This window comes from Aricia agestis, chromosome 5 (genome assembly GCF_905147365.1).
Source record: "Aricia agestis chromosome 5, ilAriAges1.1, whole genome shotgun sequence".
NCBI lineage: Eukaryota > Metazoa > Arthropoda > Insecta > Lepidoptera > Lycaenidae > Aricia > Aricia agestis.
The window spans coordinates 8,712,329-8,736,438 of record NC_056410.1 but is presented as its reverse complement, the minus strand read 5'-3'; the positions used below and the strand labels follow the sequence as shown (position 1 = coordinate 8,736,438).

General features: G+C 35.0%; 1 protein-coding gene across 9 annotated transcripts in view; it reads left to right on the top strand.

Moving 5' to 3' along the window:
- The window catches only part of LOC121726793 (tropomodulin-1), an 80,860-nt gene that overhangs the window by 36,867 nt on the left and 19,883 nt on the right, over nt 1–24,110 (top strand). For 8 of the 9 annotated variants that reach the window (XM_042114314.1, XM_042114312.1, XM_042114311.1 and 5 more), the window contains exon 2: nt 22,866–23,018. In XM_042114314.1, coding sequence (XP_041970248.1) covers nt 22,866–23,018 — 153 coding nt within the window. Of the gene's footprint in view, nt 1–22,578; nt 22,648–22,865; nt 23,019–24,110 lie in introns of those variants that run through there. The other variant, XM_042114316.1, reaches the window with a different exon arrangement.

Here is a 24,110-nt window from a genome sequence, read left to right as displayed (position 1 = left end):
AACTACTTTCGATAGGTGTTTTCTTTGTGATTCCATTCATATTAGTTAAAAGTTAATTTTGTACACTAACATTTTTAATAAGGACCATCAAATTATGAATGTAGAGTTCCAAAGTACCACATTTTATCTTGTAAATAGAAGCAAAAATAACTATTACAATACAATAGATTACCAATATATATTTACCTACATCAATATGTTGCCGGTAAGTAGACTCATAACACCAAATCTGTCGTTCTGTACTGCAAATTCGCATCTATCACTTTACCATACCATACACTATTCCAAAGCTATATTCTATGTAGAATTCGTCAGTAGTACGGCAGCTCGATGACAGCTGACGAAAGTGCTAATTGCCTCGACAGGCGACTGAGCTAACCACACCTACACGGGCTACAGATACGGCGAGAAATAAGATTTATGACAACATTCATGCTTCATCTTACTATTTGAGGAGAAAGCGACACAGATAAGTGAAGTAACTTAGTTGACACTGTGGAGGCATTTGGTTATTATTACATGTTCGGTTTAGCATTGTATTCGGTAATATTCTATTCTATGAATTACCTAAAGTCAAGAAAAGGCGCCTTAAAGATTTAACCAAAATTTGGTTAAAATATGTTGAACAATAAAAAAAGTAGGTAGATAATTATAATATTCAACATAAACAAAAGCACACTTTAGAAAATAATTTAGGAGTGGCCACAGAATATTTTATACAAGTTAGTCGGCGCGGGGACGCGCTTAGCTTCTAAACCAAACGTCCAATTTTTCATCAAAGAGCAAATATAATCTACATAAACTGAACTTTGTGATGAAATTATTTATTTTGATAAGGATTATTAGCATGAGTAAAATAAATGCGTTTCAATTTAGTAAAAAAAATCAACATTTTTCAATAAAAAAATGGTTATTGTGCCTCACTTGACATAGATAGGTATAGTGTGTCGCGGACATTTTTGTAGATATTTAGAAGATCTATATTTACTTAGAACATTGTATAGTTCTATCTTTTATAATTTAGGCAGCGTACGCAAAATAATTAAATTTTCTGGTTGTTTCCGAAAAACTGAAATATCTTACGGAACCCTATATTCTCCAAAATAAAAAGTGGCCTATGTTACTCGTAAATAATGTTGCGTTCGAATGGTGAAAGAATTTTTAAAATCGGTCCAGTAGTTTTTGAGCCTATTCATTACATTTAACAAACAAACAAACAAACAAAGTTTACCTCTTTATAATATTAGTATAGATTAGTAGTACCAAGCGTGGCTGCTAAGAGGTATTAAAATTACTCATTCAAAATCGACCGTATTATTATATAATGGTAATCCTTTAAAAATATTTCATACAACATGCTTTTAGTATCTTTAAATTCGGTTATAGCTGTGCTGTTTTAATGTCATATTTCGCCGATTTGGAAACGATTTGCATATTGATATAGGTACAGCTGTACAGGAAATAAAGAACAGCGAACAACTAAAATATGACTAAAACTGTTGCAATTTGCAATTAAACACCTACATATTATGTATACCTTATTAGGTATACTTATTATATACCCTATATAATATTATGATTCTTATTAAAACGTATTAAGTTATAAAACTTTGAGATGTTTTCGCATATCATCGTTACACAATAGACATTGTAACATGTAAAATGTAGATTGTAGAGAAAGAAATAATTATTACGAGCACATATTTTGGCACACAAGTGATTTTATACATACCATTTTTAACCGACTTCCAAAAAGGAGGAGGTTATATGTTCGGCTGTGGAGATTTTTTTATTTTTATTTTTGTATGTTCAACAATTACTCCGCCGTTTGTGAACCGATTTTCGAAATTTTTAGGGTTCCGTAGTCAACAAGTAACTCTCATAGTTTCGGTCTGTCCGCGATTTGGCTCAGAGACTATAAGGCCTACAAAGCCGTAATTCGGCATGAATGCACATCTTAATGATGCCGACAAAATGGTACTTATATAAAATCTTTAAAAAAAATATGGTACCTCCCCTACACTACACATCAATGCGGGGGTGATTTTTTTTTCGCGTCCACCCCACCATGTGGGGTGTCGTTGGATAGGTTTTTTTTTTTAAATATTATGAGTATTCAAAGATAATTTTCCGATTAAGGTATCCATTTGTGAAATATTAAGTTTTAAAGTAGAAAAAATCGTTAAGAGTCCAGTTTCCTTCTACCGGCTAAACGGTTGCTTCTAAAAATATGAAAAAATTCACGGGAGAAAGAAATATTATGCTGAATTTTAAAGGAAAACTATCACGGCTAAGAAGACTTCATAAATTATTGAGTAATAGATGGTAATAGTCAATCAACTAAAAAAAATGTATTCGTAGAAGTACAATAGAACTTTTCGTTCAAATTCGTTTGAACGTAACTGATATGATGTCGTTAGTAGGTACTAAGTAGTGTAAAACTCGTTATAAATGTGCATTCATTGACCATACGAAATTATCAAAAACTAGCGGTACTACGGAACCCTGCGTGGCACGACACGTGCTTGACCGGTTTTAAAATCTAATATGTATATACAATACTTGTGTCACAGTGTGTGTGCTCGAACTCCTCCAACGGCTCAACCGATTTTAATGAAATTTTGTATACAGTACTATCAGAGAAGTTGATTCCTAGGCAGATGGCGGAGCTATATGGCTAAGTATAAATAAATACAATTTTTTTTATCATTTTTCCTGTCCTAAAACCTCAGGCATTTTCAAATTGTTACTTACTTCATGCGTTCACGTTTACAACATAAAATATTTAATTGTGTAGGTTTTTCTACCTCGAGGTAGATGTTGATAATACCGAGGTAAATGTTGATAATGCGTAAATAACGCTTATTTTTACTCTTTATCTCCAGATACAAGAGTTAGGAAGTGATTCAAAATATTTATTATTGTTGGTAGTGGGCGGTTCTGCTGACCTTGGTGCGACCAACGTTTCATAACATTGTGCTCACTGTATTCACGAATGTGTTTTGAACTCTATGTTATGTAACATTGAATGAATGATATAAAATTCTTCCTTTAAATAACTTTTAAATTTTGAATGTCAATTACGCGGTAAGAACATTTAGGGTAGACTAATTGGTATCATAATATTTTACTAATTTTATGACAATCTTTCCACTTTCACCATTCCGATTTTTGAGTTTTTAGTACCGAAAAATGCCGTTACGCATTCCACAAGGGATTGGGAACTCCCACTGCGGATATGTACCTAGGACTCACGGAGTCCTGAATGATGGTAGTAAGTGTAGATCTACAGCTAATCTATCAACAAAAACTCGGGGGTACTCTATCAGTACCGACCTTAAGAAAGCCTTACGGGACCATCAAGATGTCCAGACTAATTTATTATTATACTAGACGTTCCGCGCGGCTTCGCCCGCGTAAATTAGATATTTCACAGACAAATTAGTGTACAAAAAGCCTATAATCCTTCATGTGGTCTACTTCTTATCTCACCCAAATAACAGAAACAATGCTCCAGTAGTTCGTGAGATAAGCCCTTACAAATAATTTCCCCCGTTTTTTCCACATTTTCCTCTATTTCTTTGCTTCTATTAATCTTAGCGTGATAAAATATAGCCTGTAGCCTTTCTCGATAACTGGGCTATCTAACACTGAAAGAATTTTTCAAATCTAACCAGTAGTTCCTCAGACTAGCGCGTTCAAATAAGCCCTTTCAAATAATTTCCCCCATTTTTTCCACATTTTCCTCTATTTCGTCGCTCCTATTAGTCTTAGCATATTAAAATATAGCCTGTAGCCTTCCTCGATAAATGGACTATCTAACATTGAAAGAATTTTTCAAATCGGACCAGTAGTTCCTGAGATTAGCGCGTTCAAACAAACTAACAAACTCTTCCGCTTTATAATATTAAAAATATAGTATAGAAATGCGATAGTGTGTCTGTCCGTCTGTTACCTCTTCATGCTTAAATCGCTGCTGCGCTGAACCGATTTTGCTGAAATTATGTATGAAGATACTTTGAATCCTGAGGAGACCCGAAAAAATGTACGGTTCTTGCGCGATATACAAATTTTGACGGAACGGAGTTACGGGAGTCATCTAGTCAAAAATAATTACTTAATTATCTAATGGTCACGGAGCACCAAGAAATCAGTTGTCTTAGATAAAAGCAGAGTCTCTACATATTTAAACGACTTCCAAAATTAAATAGCCAGTAGTTCTCCTGGGGAAATATTTTTTTGCGATTGTTATTGATAGCGTAAAATAGTGTACAATGAATTTATTGCTTACATTTAAAATAAACAATGACAGCCTCATTGAATAGTACCATTAGTGTCATTACAGTGCGTTAGCGCGGTGAACGGAAAATCTGTAACGAAACCATCCGACACGGTTTTGTTCCAATTAATTCTATTGTTGTCAATTTACTGGCCGGGAAATTATAACTGTTTGTGAGTGAATTGAAATAATTCTGCGCTTTTATATTATGTGAATAGGAACATAAAATGGGATAATTAAGTACAAGTTATTGCTCGATATAGGTATATTTTATACGTGGGAGAGCCATGCTTCGGCACGAATGGGCCGGCTCGACCGGAGAAATACCACGTTCTCACAGAAAACCGGCGTGAAACAGCGCTCGCGCTGTGTTTCGCCGAGTGAGTGAGTTTACCGGAGGCCCAATCCCCTACCCTATTCCCTTCCCGACCCTCCCCTATTCCCTTCCCTTCCCTAAACTCCCCTAGTACCCTATTCCCTCTTAAAAGGCCGGCAACGCACCTACAGCTCTTCTGATGCTGCGAGTGTCCATGGGCGACGGAAGTTGCTTTCCATCAGGTGACCCGTTTGCTCGAAAAATACACTATACAGTACCATCAGAGAAATTAATTCATAGCTAGATGGCGGACCTACGTTATTACTTATTTAGTTGGGGTCAATTCGTCGTGATCTTTCGTCTGGGTTTGTACAAAAAATGTGTGATATTACTTTTTTTTTTGGTCGGGAAATGCTATTATGCATCCCCGGCAGTGCTGGGGAGGGCAACCGGGGAATGTGGGACTCGCTGCGGCCGATGAGATGGTAACTATCAGAGAAGTTGATTAAAAGGCCCAGATGGTAGGTCCGTCATCTGCTTATAATTTATATATTACTAGATGTCCCGCGCGGCTTCGCCCGCGTAATTTAGAAATTTTACAGAATCCGTAGGTACATTTTCCCATAAAAAATATTTCCCCCGTTTTTCCCACATTTTCCTGAGTTTCGTCTGTCGTATTAGTCTTAGAGTAATAATATAATATAACCTTCTCGATAAATGATGAGTCTTACTCGATAAATGATCTATCTAACACTGAGATAAGTTTTTAAATCGGACCTGTAGTTTCTGAGATTGACGCGTTCAAGCAAACATACTCTTCAGGTTTATGATATTAGGTAGATATAGATTTTTTTTAATTATCGCTTGACAAACTCGAGTCTCGATCTAAAAGACTATGAAATAGTATAATATGGTAGTGATGATGATGATGATGATGATGATGATGATGATGATGATGATGATGAAGAATGTAATTTGCATAGTAGCATATGCTTTCTGTTCTTAAAACAACGCCGAAACTCCCAAACTTGTATCTATAAAGAATCAGGAATTCTCTCAGCACCTTCCGAACCAAGGTATACCAGGTATATCTCGGTGCAAAATCTTACTTGTTGGTAGCATATGCTTAGAATACTTCTCACGAAACCGAAGTCACCATATGTTTCCCTATAAGTTTTGAGGAGTTCCCTCGATTACTTATGGATCCTTCATCAGATCACCACTTTTCTGAATATAATACCAAATTGGGATGATACCCTATATACCAAAAGAAAAATTTTGAAAATCGGTTAACAAACGGCGGAGTAATCGTTGAATATAAGAAAACGAACATAACACCTCCCCCATTTTGAAAGTCGGTTAAAATTGTAGCCTATGTGTTATTTATTTAATATTTTAATCAGCACATGAATAACAAAATTTTTTTCAAATTAATCGTAGCACCATCTGTCAGGACAAACTAAAATTGAAATAGAATAATATTGAATGCGATGATAGCGCCGTCCGCCGGATCTAATGTAAAACATTCCAAAATCAACAACTCCTTATAAATAAGAAATTAATTGAAAAAACATTTTCCAGTAGACCAAACTGTAAATCTAAACCATTCTCGAATCTCCACGAACACACACAAAAAATTTCATCAAAATTGGTCCAGTCGTTTAGGAGGAGTTCAGTCACATACACACGCACACAAGAAATATATATATTAAGATAATACTAGATGATGCTCGCAACTCGTTTGTCGCGCGGAAACCGTACATTTTTCCGGGATAAAAAGTATCCTACGTCCTTTCTCGGGACTCAAAGTATCTCCATGCCCAGCAAAATCAGTTCAGGGGTTTAAGCGTGAAGAGGTGACAGATAGACAGACAGACATACAGATAGATGGACAGACACACTTTCGCATTTATAATATTAGTATGGAAGTATGGATGTATTTCTTATACATACTATAAACACTAAACAGTCTATTTTGATTTGCTCTTTACGAAACGCAAAACAATTTATTTAGTAGAACTTTTTGGTACCAAAAAAAATATTCGTGAGTCTGTAGCTTAATAAATAATTATACAAAATGATAATATTTTCACTTTAAGAGCTGGTTATACATACAAATAAAATAATTTGCATTCAGACCACAGGCTTTGGACATTTTAGATGTAGAGCAGAGACATTTTTTATGATTTTTTGTGAAACTTCAAGGAAAAGGTGTATTTTATAAGATTCGTAATGAGCGGTATTTTATCGAGGAAGTTGATTCCTATGCAATTGACAGACCAACGTTATTTGGTCGAATATGTCAATTCAATGTTAATTGTGATCTGTCAGCTGGGTTTGACGTAACGCAACAAAACTACTTAGGTCCCCAATTTGCATAGGAATCAACTTCTCTGATAGTACATAACAGCTATGATTGCCACCCTGATTGCGTAGTCTACACTCACTAACTTTGCGTCTGCACTCTATATTCTTTCTCTACATTTTACAGTATGCATAACCGACGTCGATGATTCGATCAAGGCAATAATTAAGATAAGTACGTTTGTTATCGTATTAGTCCATCATTGGCCAAGGAGTGGCTGCATAATACAACACTTTAATCAATGATAGTTAACAAATAATAAAATGTTTAAAAAATTATATTACAGTAACTTTAATTTCATTGAAGTGTGAGAAACCTAAAATCGTCATTATTATAAATTATAATATTATCTAATTTACACCGCCTCCTCAACGGCTTAGAAATTATTTTTTTAGGATCTATTGGGGTTAATCTTATGAACGATTTATAAGTCACGACCTCGACGATATTACAAATCACATGCTTCAACGATTCGCCTTTCTGGGCTAGGAAATCTAGGTTTCGGCGTTCTAAATTCTTGGTGCAGCTAATTTTGGTAAAAAATGTCGCTACAAGAACGGTTTTTCGATATTGCCATATTAATCATGACTTTCTCGATCCCACTGACCCGGTGACAGTGGTGTGATTTGGCGGGGTTCGGTCGCCGAGTGCAAAGTGCCGTGTCGACCGGCGAGAAACCGGTCGCGCGGAACGGGACACTTCCTCAACCTACACGAAAAAACAACGGTTTTTGTCCAGACTGATACTATGTTGTAGACTGGAGGGCCCAACAACATTTAAAGTATCAAGATTTAAAGTATCTAAGTACTGACCTTAGAAACTAAGGGCCTGTTTCACCACTTTCTAATAAAATGCCGAATAGGCTATTCACAACTTTTTGACAGATTCTCATACTTCATCTGTCAAGTTAGGTGGTGGATAGCCTATTCGGCACTTATCAGGAAGTGGTGAAACAGGCCCTAAATATTATGTAGTATGTACTTATACGCTGTTTTGTTTCTGCCTGATAGAAAAGTGGCTGAACAGAAATTGACAGAATAATAAGGTCTGTATACAAAATGTGAATAGATTTATTAGTAACTGGTAAGGTCGATACATCATCAATTTAATTAATTTTATGTATATTTTCTTGGGTAACAACTTTCGTTTATCAAAATAAAAACACGTGAAGCGTGATTCACAGTTGCGCAAAATGATTGCAATCTACAAACACACTAAAAACTAGTGAATGTTTGCACACTGGCTAGTGCTTAATGCCTTAATCGGTAAACGATTTTTATGTAATCGACCGGTTTTTAATTGCACCTGCACGCGATTGATGTTGGTAACAAAATGTTATAAATTCATAAGTAATATAGGTAGATTGGTATTTGCCATTTGGAACAAAGTACCTACCTAAGTAAAGTTTTTTTTTAATCAAAAGATAAACACCTGTTATGAAGCCTATTATCTAGATATTAGCACCCACGAAATATTGAAATAGTACCTAGGTAGGTATTGCGAATAACAACGATGCAACATTCATGAACATTCGGACAAACGCTATATTATTAAGACTGATATTAAGTAAATCATATGTCATAACCCTTCCTTTGGTTTTCTTCGTAGATAGCCGAGTCTTAACTCTTAACTTTTACTCGTAGTTCACAGTTCACACTAGAACAAAACGAAGCGGGATTTGACGATGCACAAAAGCAACGCAAACATTTATTTACCGTCAAATTACAAATACCTTGACTTCCAGTGTCACTTTGTTGGCCCATAGGATAATATGATGAAAAATATGACATGGACAACATTGCAATCATAGTTATCTATCAAATACTTACCAAGAAAGAAGACTTTATCCATCACAAATCACAATCGATGCGTGGGCCGTAGCGTCTCGTGTCCGTGCGAAGTGACCCTAAATAATTCGTCTTGGTCAGTTCACTGGCCATAATCGAGTCTTGAATAATGTGTGAATGTTTGCCCCTCCCGTATAACGGATGCGACCTTAATATAACAGTCTTTTCCATTGATTAATTATGCACCGGTGCATCACGAACGCCGGAGTTTCTTGACGTCTCCTGTATGAATAAACATGTCCACACTTGGGTGGCTTACGTGGTTTTCTACAAGCTTGTAGGTAGGTACTTAGGTAGATAGTTTGATGCGATTGATATAGGTGATATTTGATAATAAACATTTGCCCTTAGATTTGACTCCTTAGTCCTTACGTCAGTAAGGATCTAAATATATTTTACGACGATTTGTTTTCGTCCGATACGTTAGAAAAGTTGCAGATATTAGTAATGACTAATGGGGTACTTTGCCATGCAGTTTGGTGGGCTAGATAAGACAACTGTATATTTTATTTCAATATAGAGTTCATTATAGTTATTATTTAATTGATACTTATATATTATATTGTTTAGTTCTAATTACATAACCGTTTAACTTCGTTACAATAAATAGAGCATCCGTTATGCACGTTTTATTTCTCAATCTTATTCTTAGTTCCGAATCCCAAATTCGACGTCGAAAGTGGAGTTGCACATTTGTTTGTGCAACCATTAACTAGCTTCACACTTTATAAGCATTAGACACAGTAAGGAAGTAGGTAGACAGAATAATGCCTACTATTGCCTACTTACACATTCATACGAATAATCAATGCGAATGTGCGTCTGTCTGTCGCAATTTGTATCCCGGAAAAATCGGTTTCCGCGCTGTAAACGAATTTCGACTGCGCAACGTAGTTACGGGCATTCTGTAGCACGGGCATTGCAAGATCCCTATATTTGTATGTCGATTGTCGTGTGATTGTGAATCTCCCAGTGTGTCAGACCTTATTTAATTCGCTGTTTTAATGTTTTTATTAGTAAACAGTAAACTGTCAACAATATGCTTAGCTGGCTCACGAACATAGTATTCGCCTAGAAACATATAAACATTGATGACAAATCGTTTGAAAGTAGCAAACGTGTTTGGATGTGAAAATAAACATGTTTAACTTCCATTTCTCGTACTCTACCGTAGAGGTGCCAAGATGCGAAAGTAGCTTATTTCAAGTGGAAAGTGAGTTCGCCGTGAGAATTCGTTAGCAGATGTGACCAATTCGCATGTAACAATAGTATTAATTGCTATGTGATAATACCATGGCCGCTGCGGTAAAATCTACCTAAGCTTTCACACATAGAAAGCTGTACAATGAAGTATGAAGCTACTGTCTTCTTGAGAAAACTTTAAATTATGGTATGTGGTCTGCAAAAACACTTCTAAAAGTTAACATAGGATGTGTTTTTTTATCGAAAGCCGGTTTTCCTCCTAGAGAAATAATTAAATTGTCAAAAATTGCAAAAATCGATATGTAAAAAAAAACCTGTTTGTTAGTACTAATATCTAATTATGGTATGCGATTACATTACCACAATAGACATATTCTGTCTACTCTGACATTACTAGGTAGGGGAGACTGGGTACGATTGTGACAATTTTGGTTTGGAGGGCAATAATTTTGTTAATTTTACACCTAGCTAGGAAAATTTTATCACAAACCATAGTTTATTTATTTGTCTACAAAAAATACTAATATATCATACTAAAATACGATGTATTAGTCATGGAATCAAATTTAAAAGAAGGAGGGAAATTGTCACAACCGACCACAACCCAAGGACGGTTGTGACGGTGATTGGGGTCGGTAGTGACATCGACAAAAAATGTTTTATATGATTTTTATTTCAATAAAAATGCACCATAAAACATCATAATCTTATTCTAAACAAATTTATCTAGCGTATCAAAACATAGTCTATTTCTAAACATATTTATCAACCAAAACAACGACATCCGATTCATTTGATGAATTTTTCCGTTCTCTGTAAATAAGTCCTACGTTTGACTTCTTCGTAAGTATTGTCGTATTGACTGATAATATCCTGCACTCGTTTGGTCTCCTGCAAGCGTTTTTAGACATGTAAGAAAAATTCTAGGATAAATGTATGTCACAACCGTACCCATAAGATTTGTCACAACCGTACCCAACACAGAATTTTAATTATCAAACAAGCGCCACGGCTAAACGATTTACGTAAAAAATAATCACTTGTAGTTACTATTACTACTAATGATCAACTTATAACAAGAAAATAAACGACATAGGCTATTTGCATACAAAAAATAGTAAACATTAAAATTAATCAAGCAAGAAAACCTACTTTTGACTATTAAAAAGCAATGAAGGCCCCTGATAACATTATCGTCAAGTGCTGGCGGAAGCAATGCTGGGAGAAGCATTCAGACTTACAAGACGCGTCTTTCTCCCTTAGCACCCATCCCCATATTCCGTATAGTTTCGCTGTTATGACGACTGTCACAACCGTTCCCTGGCACAACCGTACCCAGTCTACCCTACTAGAGGAACCTAAATATTAGGTACATTATTCACCGTATAGTGATTAGGACATTGATAAAAATATTTAGAAAAAAAATCGGCCAAGTGCGAGTAAATATAAAATAAAAATTTAACCCTTAAATTTTTATTCTATTTTAATATACTTACAAAAACACTATTTTTAGCCTATTTTTACTCTGTATCGGTACGGAACCCTTCGTGCGAGTCCGACTCGCACTTGGCCGAATTTTTAAATTGAAATTAGGGATGATGACAAGGTCAAAGATTAGCAAATTTTATTAATAAAATAAAGAAATCTCGGTAAAAATAAGTGTTCCCAAAATTTCAGCTTGATAACATTTGTATTTCTTTTTTGTTAAGCGCCTTCAAAGTTGGATATTCAAGTCGATTTTTTTTTCAATTAAATTTCTTAATATTTGTATACAATTCGATAACATATCGACGGTGGAAAGGCAAAAGTTACCAAGCGACACTAGGGGTCAAAATGAGTTATTTATATATTCGGAATCAACGAATTTTTCTCTATCGATTGGTCTTAGTCCCATGTCTCTACGAGCACTTTTGATGTCGCTTAGGAACTCCGTGGAAACGGGTATTTTTCTTATTTTCGGCGACCAAGCGACAACTTTTTGACACCTTTTTAAAAAGCAGGCATTTGGTAATATCTATATGTTTCTTTTTTTACTTGGTAATTTTTGGCTTTACACGTTTTTAATTCAAACTACAGTTAGTAATTTCTGCCTTTCCACTGATGGTATCAATTAGGTACTTGGGACGTTTTACCTATAATACATTTATTTATTTATGGTATTTCGGACTCTTTTACAAACCCTTGAGATATTTTTTCTGTCGTTAAGTATTTTTTAACAAACCGTAATCATATCAAAAATTCAATATAGTAAATTTTACTCGCCGAAACTAAGATAATATGTGGCTCTTGGTAACCTTTTACCTGCCACTTTATCTATAAATTTTGTTACTTGGATACCAATTGCTAAAACAATTATTTAATTTTAAATGTGGTTAGCCCAAACAAACACTTAACGCGTTGTCGCTTGTCCTCGCTATAAATCATACCTAATATGGTGGATAGTAACGGTTTTTTCGATCAGTCGTAGTTCCATTGTCGCGCAACCAGCGTGCGCGCTCTCGCGCATTTCCTTACTACTATTTTGTGCGATACGACACTTGGTATCTATTAAAATTATTTTTTTCAATCTAATTTGAATTTTGGTGTGGTAAGTTCTTATATTAATTTTATAATAAACACATACCAAATATTTTACTGATTCCGTAGCAAAAGTTGATTATAAAATAAACGAATTTGTGAAGAGAATCGCTTTTTTATTTTGAACCGACTTACAAAAAAAGAGGAGGGTTCTCAATTCGATAGTATGTTCTTTATTTAGTTATGTTTGTTCGCGGATAACTCCACTATTTGTAGACCGATTTTTAAGATACTTCTGTTGTTGTATAGGACATAGTTGAAATTTGGTACCACGTTCACAAAAGTTGTGATCTGATGATGCGATCCACGATGAATTTGTAAGGAAACATGGACAGGGGTATTACTGTAGTGATTTTGACTTTTTCTGAAGGATTTCAAACATATTATATACTACCAAAAAGTAACATTCTGCAAACATGAATAGGTACCTTGGTTCCGAAGGTGCTGTACAGAATTTTTCAATCCTCATAGATGTTCAGGGATTTCAGCATTTAAACAACTAATTTAAGCATAATAATATGCCAATATATCAATTTCATCAATCGTCATCATCATCACCATAAAGTTATTATGCCACGCTGCACGCACCGTCAATCATGACCCTATTATTGATACTTCTCATAGTCATAAATCAATCACATCAAAATAATGTGTATTTTTTTAAATACACCCAGGTACAGTTAACTTTTGTGGTAGTCATATACACTTAGATAAAATAATCCACCACTGACTGCGTACAATACGCGTAATAGACATCTAGATAACTAAAAAAAACCGGCCAAGTGCGTATCGGGCCACGCGCAATATAGGATTCCGTAGTAACGCTAGTTTTTCATAATTTTTCACCATCTCAGTAACATTTAAAGGAATCTTAACGAAAAATTCCTTTATACTTTTCATACATTTTGTTTATGTCATCGACTATTACTAAATAACTTGATAAGTCTTTTTAGCCGTGAGTGTTTTCCTTTTAAATTCAGCATCTTTACTACTCCCGTGAATATTTTAACATTTCCATTAGACACATCCACAGTAGAATGGGGAGCGGGGCACTGGACTCTAACGTATTTTTCCACTGTAGATCTTCATATTTCACAAATGGACCCCGAAATCGGAAAATGATTTTTGAAATGAAAATGTTTTGGGATGGACACGAAAAAAAAACCGGCCAAGTGTGTGTCGGGCGACACGCAATATAGGGTTCCGTAGTACAGATAGTTTTTGATAATTTTTGTATAGTTAATGAATCTTATATCTTTAAACGAGCAATTCTTGTATATATATAAATATATAATTGGAATCTCGGAATGGGCTCCAACGATTTTCATAAAATTTAGTATATAGGGGGTTTCGGGGACGATAAATCGATCTAGCTAGGAATCATTTTTAGAAAATGTCATTTTATTCGTGGTTTATCGAATACCTACCGAGCAAAGCTCGGTTAAATAGCTAGTGTACATTTATAACGTGTTTTACATTACTAACAACATCATCTCAGTTACATTCAAAGGAATTTGAAGTTTGAACGAAAATTTCCTTTGCACTTCTACGAATACAATATTTTAGTTGATCGACTATTACTCAATAACTCATGAATGTCTTCTTAGCCGTGATAGTTTTCCTTTTAAATTCAGCATATTTCTTACCCCCGTGAATTTTTTCACATTTCCAGAAGCAACCGTTTAGCTGGTAGAAGGGGGGGGGGGGGGGGCACTAGACTCTAACGATTTGTTCCACTTTAAGACTTCATATTTCACAAATGGATCCCTAAATCGGAAAATTGTCTTTGAATCCTTATAACATTTTTAAAAAACCTATCCAACGACACTTCACACGGTGGGGTGGACGCGGAAAAAATAAATCACTCCCGCTAAATGTGTATCGAAGGTACCACAAAAAAAATTAAAGGTTTTATATACTTATCATTTTGTCGGTTTGATTAAGATGTACATTCATGCCGAATTACAGCTTTGTAGGCCTTAGTCTCTGAGAAAAACCGCGGACAGACAGACAGACAGACAGACGGACAGACAGACGGACAGACAGATGGACAGACAGACGGACAGACAGACTTTCATACGTGGGAGAGCCATGCTTCGGCACGAATGGGCCGTCTCGACCGGAGAAATACCACGTTCTCACAGAAAACCGGCGTGAAACAGCGCTTGCGCTGTGTTTCGCCGAGTGAGTGAGTTCACCGGAGGCCCAATCCCCTACCCTGTTCCCTTCCCTACTCTCCCCTATTCCCTTCCTCACCCTCCCCTATTACCCTATTCCCTCTTAAAAGGCCGACAACGCACCTGCAGCTCTCTGATGCTGCGAGTGTCCATGGACGACGGAAGTTGCTTTCCAACAGGTGACCCGTTTGCTCGTTTGCCCCCTTACTTCATTAAAAAAAAAACAGACGGACAGACCGAAACTATAAGGGTTCCTTGTTGACTAGCCGTAAAAAAGAGAAAAATAAATTATTTTCAAACAAAAAATTGGAACTGACAAAAGCAAAATTAATATTCTTATGAATAAACTAAAAAGTGTTACATAATTCTTATTTTATAGTAGTGCCTTTTTAGGGTTCCGTACCCAAAGGGTAAAAACGGGACCGTATTACTAAAACTTCGATGTCTGTCTGTCTGTCTGTCTCCAGTCTATATCTCAAGAACGGCTACAGCTAGACATCTGTAATTTTTACAGATAGTGTATTTCCTTTGCCGCTGTAACAACAAATTCTAAAAAAAACCCATACAACAAACCTGATTTTTTCGCCTTTTTTGCTAGATATCAATAATGGCAACAGCTAGGCACTTGAAATGTTCACAAAATACTCAATTGTATTTATACTTTTATAATTAATAATAAAATTAAAATAAAATAGATAAATAATCCCACACAAAAAACCTATTTTAGCCTATTTTTGCTCTATAATGGTACGGAACCCTTCGAGTTGTACACGAGTCAAACTCACACTTGGCCGATTTTTACGATTGGACTAAGCCTAAACTATATTATCTGTACTCAATCTTCATACATTTTAGAAGTCGGTAAGTAAGTTACGGTTCATTGGAATACTGAATATTATTTTTACCGAGGAACTCGGCTTCAAATATTTGTTTGAAAATTATTTATTCAAAGGCATATTTCAAATATTGTATACTTGATAGGTTTTTCTTCAACAGTTTAACTTCAGTTATTTTCGATTGCAGCCTAACTAAAATTTCCTCACTGAGTCTAAAAAGTAAAAACTTTTGAGTTCTAGCTCAAATTTATTTGGCGGCAGGTAAATAATTTTTATTTGTCGTATAGTAAACATTGCTTGTTATAATAATGGAATATTATGAAATTTAGATCCCTTTGCTTGTTCAATTAATAAAAAAAATCTCTACTTAACCCTTTTTGCTTCGAACTATTTAGAAAAAAATATATATATTTAGATATCTTTACTAGATTGAAAGATAAAATGTTTTTGTCGGTTGGTAACTTTTACCTGCTTCTAAATTTATGTAAATTGTAACCAAACGCCACTTCTACGCCAAGTATACAGAAATACCTTTTTTTTTAATAAACCAATTAATAAAGGCATTAAAATACTTAAAAATCCGTTGGATTTTTTAAAATATCTCTAATAGCTAATTTTCTACGATTTTTTAAAGAAAAAATGAATCTTTAAACGGCTCTCCTGTAAAAATAGCTATATCTCGCTTGGTAACTTTTGCCTTTCCACCGTCGATATGCAATTAAAAGCAACTTTTGTTATGAAACCACTTTCATAAACGCAATATTTCATATACCTGACGAACAAAGTTGTCTCCCGATGCGTACAAACTACGAAAGACTGACGTCACACTTTCGTAGCACTTTGTATGGAGCGTTTCGGGCAGGTCTTTTTTATGAGATATTTGAATTGTCATATCTTGGTGAATTTTTAAGCTATCAGAGTCATTCTTTCAACGAAGTTTCTATTTTTTAAGTGTCTTTCAATTACCGATAAGAAAAAAAAATTGTCATCATGCCTATTGTGATGTTTATGGCCTTAGAAGTTAGAAGCTTAGAAGCCTAAAACTAATATGAAAGGAACGCTGATTCACGAACTAATTTAATGTCAAGGTTTCTAGTAAGTACTTATGTAAGTATATTACTTATACCTACGAATAATAAAAACTAACTTATACTCATTAACTTTGACAAAGAATTGAATTATACATTTCTAAATAATCACAATTCACAGGCGGAGTGTCCATCATCCTAGCTAGAGCATCTTGCTCTGCTTAGGATCGGACTCCTAGGAAAAATAAGTCTGCCTACCTAAGCCTACTTACCTACCTGACGATTGGTTTTTTTTTTTTTTATGAAATAAGGGGGCAAACGAGCAAACGGGTCACCTGATGGTAAGCGACTGCCGTCGCCCATGGACACTCGCAGCATCAGAAGAGCTGCAGGTGCGTTACCGGCCTCTTAAGAGGGAATAGGGTAATAGGGGAGGGTAGGGAAGAGAATAAAGTAGGGGATTGGGCCTCCGGTAAACTCACTCACTCGGCGAAACACAGCGCTAGCGCTGTTTCACGCCGGTTTTCTGTGCGAACGTGGTATTGGTATTGAGCAAGTTATAAATAGCTATTAAATAAGTTCAATAACAGTTCAATTATGTAGACAAGGCATAAAGTGGATCATTGCGTAATCATCCCATTGTGAATCACAGACATCGTGTCGGAGTCCACAGAAAATATCACGACCTCGAGTCTCGACTCGAGTAAACTCACGATTACTTCTTCCGACATGACTTGGTAGTTGCAGTTGGTTAAACCAAGTTGTTGTAACTATGTTATTTAAAATGTACCTATGTAACAACCATCCATAGTCCAAGCCACGAGATGAGTTTCTATAAAAATCAAACATGCGCTATACTTAGTTAATTATTATTCTCCTCCACTTCTTGCTGAGCGATCTTAAGAGGATACAACAGGGGCTAGAGAAATGAAAAAAAAGTACGTGTAATATCTATAGCTGTCTCCCTTACCACAGGCCTATACCGCAGAACGCGATAGAGACAACTGCAGAAAATCCAGAAAATCAACGATTCGTTGTCCCCTAATTCCTTCTCCAAAACTTAACCGATTTAAGTACTTTTTTCATTAAATATTAAAAAAAGGCTTGAGCTGTGTTCCTATGTTTTGCTTTTTTTGTATAATCTAGCCAAATCTGTTTTCTGGACGTTTGAACACAGTGGAAAATTTGGCCATTTTTTTGGGTTTTTGAACGTTCATATCTTATTTAATAATTAAATTATGAAAAAAAAGAAAACATAGGGACATTGTATTAGTGGCCGTAGATATTCAGGAAAAAAATTATAACTCTACTAGCATTATCCAGGGAGGAAACAGGGGACAACGTTTGTATGGAAAAAAGGGCGGTGTGGACTCCTCTTAATGTTTTGCGCAAGCTAAGTAGTACGGGAGCCCTAGATCATTTTCTTTTTATTACTATCAAGCTAATTTTTTGATAAGCCGAACAATATTTTTATCTGCGAAAAATCTTGAAAGTAGTAGCTAACAGAAATAGAAAGGATTTTATACTTTGATTTGATGGTACTAAAATATGGATTGTTCTATTTGTAGGACAGTGTTACGCTTAAATTATATAACTAATAACATATCAATAAACAAAAAATCTGCATGTTAGGGTTCCGTTTTAGGGTTCAGTAGTAAAACCAAGTTTTATTGATTACAGAACCCTATACTTAACGGAACCCTAACGAGCTGTTTTTTTGTATACCGTATTGATACTTAGTAGATAATGCAATCCTTGATAATTTCAATCCTTCGAATTCGTGATTTTTAACATGAGTAGGTAGGTATCTCACAATAGTATAATTGAAGGTGATTAAAACAAAATATGAATAGGTATAAACATAATATTATCCTCACAAATCACGAATCTCAATAGGTTGTTTTCTTTTTGAAATCTGCACCAGAGGGCGGGACGATAGACACTTCCAGATTTTTTATTGGTTCCCCACCGATCTGAAATTATCTGCAGGTTGGCATCATTGACTTCATATTGGTTGTGTTTCTAAAAAATACCAGTGTATAGTCCGTCACGAAAGTGAAGAAATTAAAAAGTGGCAACATCGTAGTGCTATCCCTTTTTTCTTAAATGGATTTGAAAGGGATGACACTACGATGCTGCCACTTTTTAATTTCTTCACTTATTTGACAGACTTTACTGTCCCCATTTTACCCATACCACAGACTACTTAGAAGAACTGACGTACCCATACGCCATCTAGTTAAGTACTAAAATGAAAACTAAAAAAAATGTGTCTACTTGTAGAAGCAAAACATGAAAAATATGAATGAGTACGTACGAAATAAGAACAAAGTATTGTAGTTTGAAATATTTTCATCATTACAAAACCACATTAAAAAATATCTTATTTGTTGAATACAAAGTTTTATCGATTTTAAAAACGGTATTTCGCTATTATTTTCCTTTCACATCACTAGCTGGATACTATCCTTGTCACACTTATAAACCAAGAGGCAAAAAATAATCTATCTCTCTCTAGCAGTACTCACACAGCACACTACTCTGTATTCAATTGACAGAGTAAGAACGACCGGAATTTCGGTTTCGGTTTCGGCCAGTTTCGGCCAAAAATCTAGTTTTGGCCTTAGTTTCGGTTCCGGTCAAAATAAAGCCGAAACTTTCAGCCCTGCCGAAACTAAAGTGTTCGTGAATTTTCGTGCGTGATTCGGTAAACTTGCTCGGCGGCGAGGCCTCGGCTCAGTTTGCCGCCGTCCATTTAATCGTGTTTTAAGATTATATTATATTGCAAGTAAGTGGCGACTTATTTGGTTTTTATTAGTACTTCGTTTTATTTTCATCAAATTGTCCAAACTTATTATTATTGAGCATTAGAGGTGTATTGTTGATTTTTTTTTGTAAACGACGTTTATTTAATATAATATTATTATGTAACAGTTGGTGAATTTCGTGCTATTTTCTTATTTTAACAATGTTTCCCAAACAAACTATTAAATAAATGCTACGATATATTGATTATATTGTGTGTGAACTTTATTTAATTAATCAACATTGTTTGAAAATGAGGTATTCAAGGTATATCCTACCTCATATTCAATAGGATATGATTTATATGTATTTAAAACTAACCAACCCTGCGAACTACGCTTCGCTCTTTTAAGAAAGTAAATCCATGAGTGAACCGGACATGCAAAGCACTTTGCCATTCATCTTACCGGTCGTGTCGATCAGTCGTCCCACCTGATGGGAGAGAGTGATGGAATAGAGAGTGCATCCTGTGTATTGCGCACATATTTTTAGCTGGGGAAAAAGGAAGCTTTTATCTTCTCTGCTTATTTAGAATATCTCTTTGAGATCGGTAGCCAGTCGTTTGACTTGGTTAATATTATTATCATTACACACTCGCAGTAGCTGCCGTCAACGCGTTGTTTTGAGTTTCAATCAAACTACCCTAAATTTGACAATATTAGTCCTTTTGAAATACTTTAAAGGTTAATTGTATTCTTTATTTATTGCCAATTAATATTTTGACATTCATTTAGGTAAATATTCATAATGAATAAGCAAAAAAGCCTCGCAAGTAGAAGATGACTTGAAATTATTTTTTTAATGAAAGTAATGGTTATTGTATCTTAACCATAAAATAAATAGACATAATAATATGCTGTCCCGGACTTTGATGGATAATGTTGAATACTATATTTATTATTTATAAATAATATATTTATCGATAATGTTGAATACTATATTTATTAGTATTCAACTAAATAATGCAATTTTCGGAAGGATCTCTAAAATTTTTGAAATAAAACATATCATTTTAGTGGAGTGCCTAGAGCGCAAAAATTATACAAACCTCTGATTTCCGTAATAGTGGATGAAAATTGAAAAGAAAAAAAGGAATGTGTAGCTGATAACCTACATAATACGGTTTACCTATTGAAAAGTTGTGCTTTTGATTTTTAAATTATTCTATTCCACTTTAGTTACACTCATAAATTTTAAATTTTATGTTTCACACGAATGGTTTCGACAAAATCATCATCAGCTGCCAGCTGGGTATCTTTTTTGTCGAATCGGATTGTGTGAAACATATAATATTAAAACAGGGAACATGCAAATATAATATTTATGAAAATTTTGCTATTAAAATGTTAAAAAATATAAAAGAGAAGAACTGCAAGTTTAATATTTTATAAATTTTTTTTTTACAAAATTACGAAAGAAAAGCAACTTCAAACGGAACGGATTTCAAAACGCCAATTAGCGTTCAGTGATGTCACACATGCTATCCCCGCGTTCCATTTAACGTTAAAAACGATCAAAATTTTGAGCGTCTTGATCGTTGATCGTTTTTAACGCTAAATGGAACGGACAACTTTTTGAGAGGTACGCAGGTGGAGCCATTGTTAATAACATAGGTCGACAAAAAAGTACCTACTTATTTCTTTTGCTTGTAACTTTATGGCTATTATCTGGTTGTTGCGTTGAAAATTAACCAGAAACACAAATTTAAAAAATGAAAGTCTTGAAAATGCTTTAATAGTCTAGGCCAATAAAATATAAGATTTTTGCAAAATTCTTAGAGACTTAGGCCGGTATAAATAGTCAGTACTCAAGATGCATTTCGGTCTCAAGACACGGTTCAGGCTCTGTGATTGGTTGGCTGTCAAAATTTGGACCAGTCATAGAGCCGAACCGCGTCTTGAGACCGAGATGCATCTTGAGTACTGACTATTTATACCGGCCTAACTCTCACCATAACCAAGATAAAAGGGTTTGGGGGGATATTAGAGTTGGAACGGAAAGTGTGTTACTGGCACTCACTGTGCGTATTGAATTTTTAGAGAAATTTTGAGTTTTATATATTTTAAAGTATCTGGAAAATGTGTATGTATATCTGTAAAATAAAAATAGAAATTCCCTATAAATTAATAAAAGTGGAATGACACACAATGACACATGTACATTATTATTTATTACTGTGAAATATGAAATTCCACCAAGAAGTTACAGTACATACAACATAATATAATTGTGACGCGAACTCCATTATCAACTTTGACCGCGGTCTGTGAGAGTGCGTGGCCCATGTTTCCTATATAAAGAATATGACTGCAGTTGATTGTGTTTTCCGTAGCACGTCTTAAATTTCTACAGTGTGTAAAAAAATAAGTGATAATAATAATACTTTAGGGTGTGTACGTGTTCCTTGTAGAGAGTTCACTGTGAAAGTAGCAGCGCTGAAAGACAAATATCTGGCGCCTTGCTAAATGCATATTAGGTTTTGTTTTATTGTTTTTTTTTCCTCTTGTATTGTTGTTTTTTGTTTTTTTTTTGTTTGTGTGTTTCTGATACTTGTATGGTGTGGTGTCTTTAAATTTAAACGTACAGAACTTTGTGTAATGTCCAGATTACTGAATAAACGTTTATTTATTTATAAACTATTTTTTCACTTTTGTATGGGCAAGGGCCCGAGCGTAACGAGTTTCCCCATACAAAAGTGAAAAAATTTTTGGTTTTTAACCGCTGTTACTTTCACAGTGAACTCTCTACAAGGAACACGTACACACCCTAAACTAAAGTATTATCACTTATTTTTGTTACACCCTGTATATAAAATGTTTTGAAAATATAACATCTGCTCATGTTTTTTAGGATAATCCTTCGTATCGAATCGGATAAAAAAACGGAAATATGGTGCTAAAAAGTTTATAGGGAGCTCGAGTCTAATATTGAAACTATTAAACTTTAGTATGAAACTATTAAACTTCAGTATATAATCGTATGTAACTTTAAATGTTTTATGATTTATCAAGTTTCGGTTTTGGCTGAAATTGAGAGTAAGGTCGAAAGTTCGGTTTCGGTATTGGTTTCGGTTTCGGCTGAAAAATCAGTTTCGGTTGACACTATGTCAAAGTATAATAATTTTCCAGTTTACGTTTGTCATTCATCGCGGCTGATTGTCGCTTCGTTGAGAAGTTACAAAAAAATATAGTCAATAACTTGAAAATCATTGAGTGTAAGATTTCTTTTGCAATATTAAATCTGTTACAGTATTTAATGTTTCCAAAACACAGCAACTTCTAGGGAAATCCCGAGTAGCGTAAATCGATAAAGTAACATGGACTAGGGTGTGGTGAATAAATGATGTCAAATTGATTCCTTTGTAGTTTTGATAATCACTTTCAAGTGTGAGCTCAGTGCTTCTTTTCAAGTGTAGTTTTGTGTGGATTGCAGAAGTCGTCATCGACGAAGACGACGACAATGACGACGCCGGCCAAGCTGTACGGACGGGAGTTGTCGACATACGACGAAGTGGACGTCGACGAACTGTTATCAAAACTGACACAGGAGGAGCTTACGATGCTCGCCAAAGACGTCGACCCAGATGTAAGTATGAATTCTTCATTAAAAACTCATTAGGTCATCAAACATGATTCTTTGTGGTACTAATCTACATGCTCAGATGTAAATTTATCTGAGTCTACATGATAATATTTTCTTTGCACCTAGGTACCTAATAAATGTCAGACTGGAGACATTAGACAATAGGTATTACATGATATCGGACTTTGTAGATATTAATCTGTTTTATCACAAAAATTTATGATTTTTGAGATAACCTGTGAGGTAAAATTTACTAAGGTTTCTGAGGAATTTTTAACTAAGTCTGAGATATTATACTAAGACTTACACTGGACCAAGAGCCTGCGACGGCCTTCCTCAGTTTCAGAAAGCTGAAAGTTTGCCTGTTTGTGACCTTTACAGAGGCAAGAATTACTATCAAGTATCAACTACAGAGTTTTGGTCACAGATCTCCTCCTAAAGAGGAGGTATCTCGTTCTGAATGTCTATCCGACCTCTGAGAAAGAATAAAGCTTAATTTCATGACCTAAATATTCTTTGCGGTAAGTGGAGGAATCTCGCCTACCAGTAGACATTTCTGACAGTCTTTTCCCACTGCTAGACACCCTCAAAGTCTAATACTTTAAGAAAGTTTAAGGGTGTCTAGCAGCTGCACTGGAAGACAAGATTCCTCCACTTACCGCAAAGAATATTTATAAGCTATGAAATTGAGTTTTACTCTTTCACAAAGGTTGGGTAGACCTTAGTTGCAGGTCGTTCTTACCTCTGTAAAGGTCACAAACAGGTAAATTTTCAGCTTTCCGAAACTGACGAAGGTCTCAGGCTGTTGCAGGGTGTTACTCTAATGCTTTTCATAACAATTCATTCTGTTAATAAATGTAAATATAAACCTCAGTATGCATGGCTACGGCTAGTGGCTATAATGCTACTAATTACAATATAATATTATATTACCCTAAACTACTTACAATAACCACATAATTTTTCATTCACATTCTGCATGTGAATGAAAAATTATGTGGTTATTGTTTTTTGAATTTGTTAAAAGTTTCGAATACTGAATCATAATTTTTGTGTTAAGGGGAGGGACGAAAAGAACTTTCCTCAGAGGCTTAG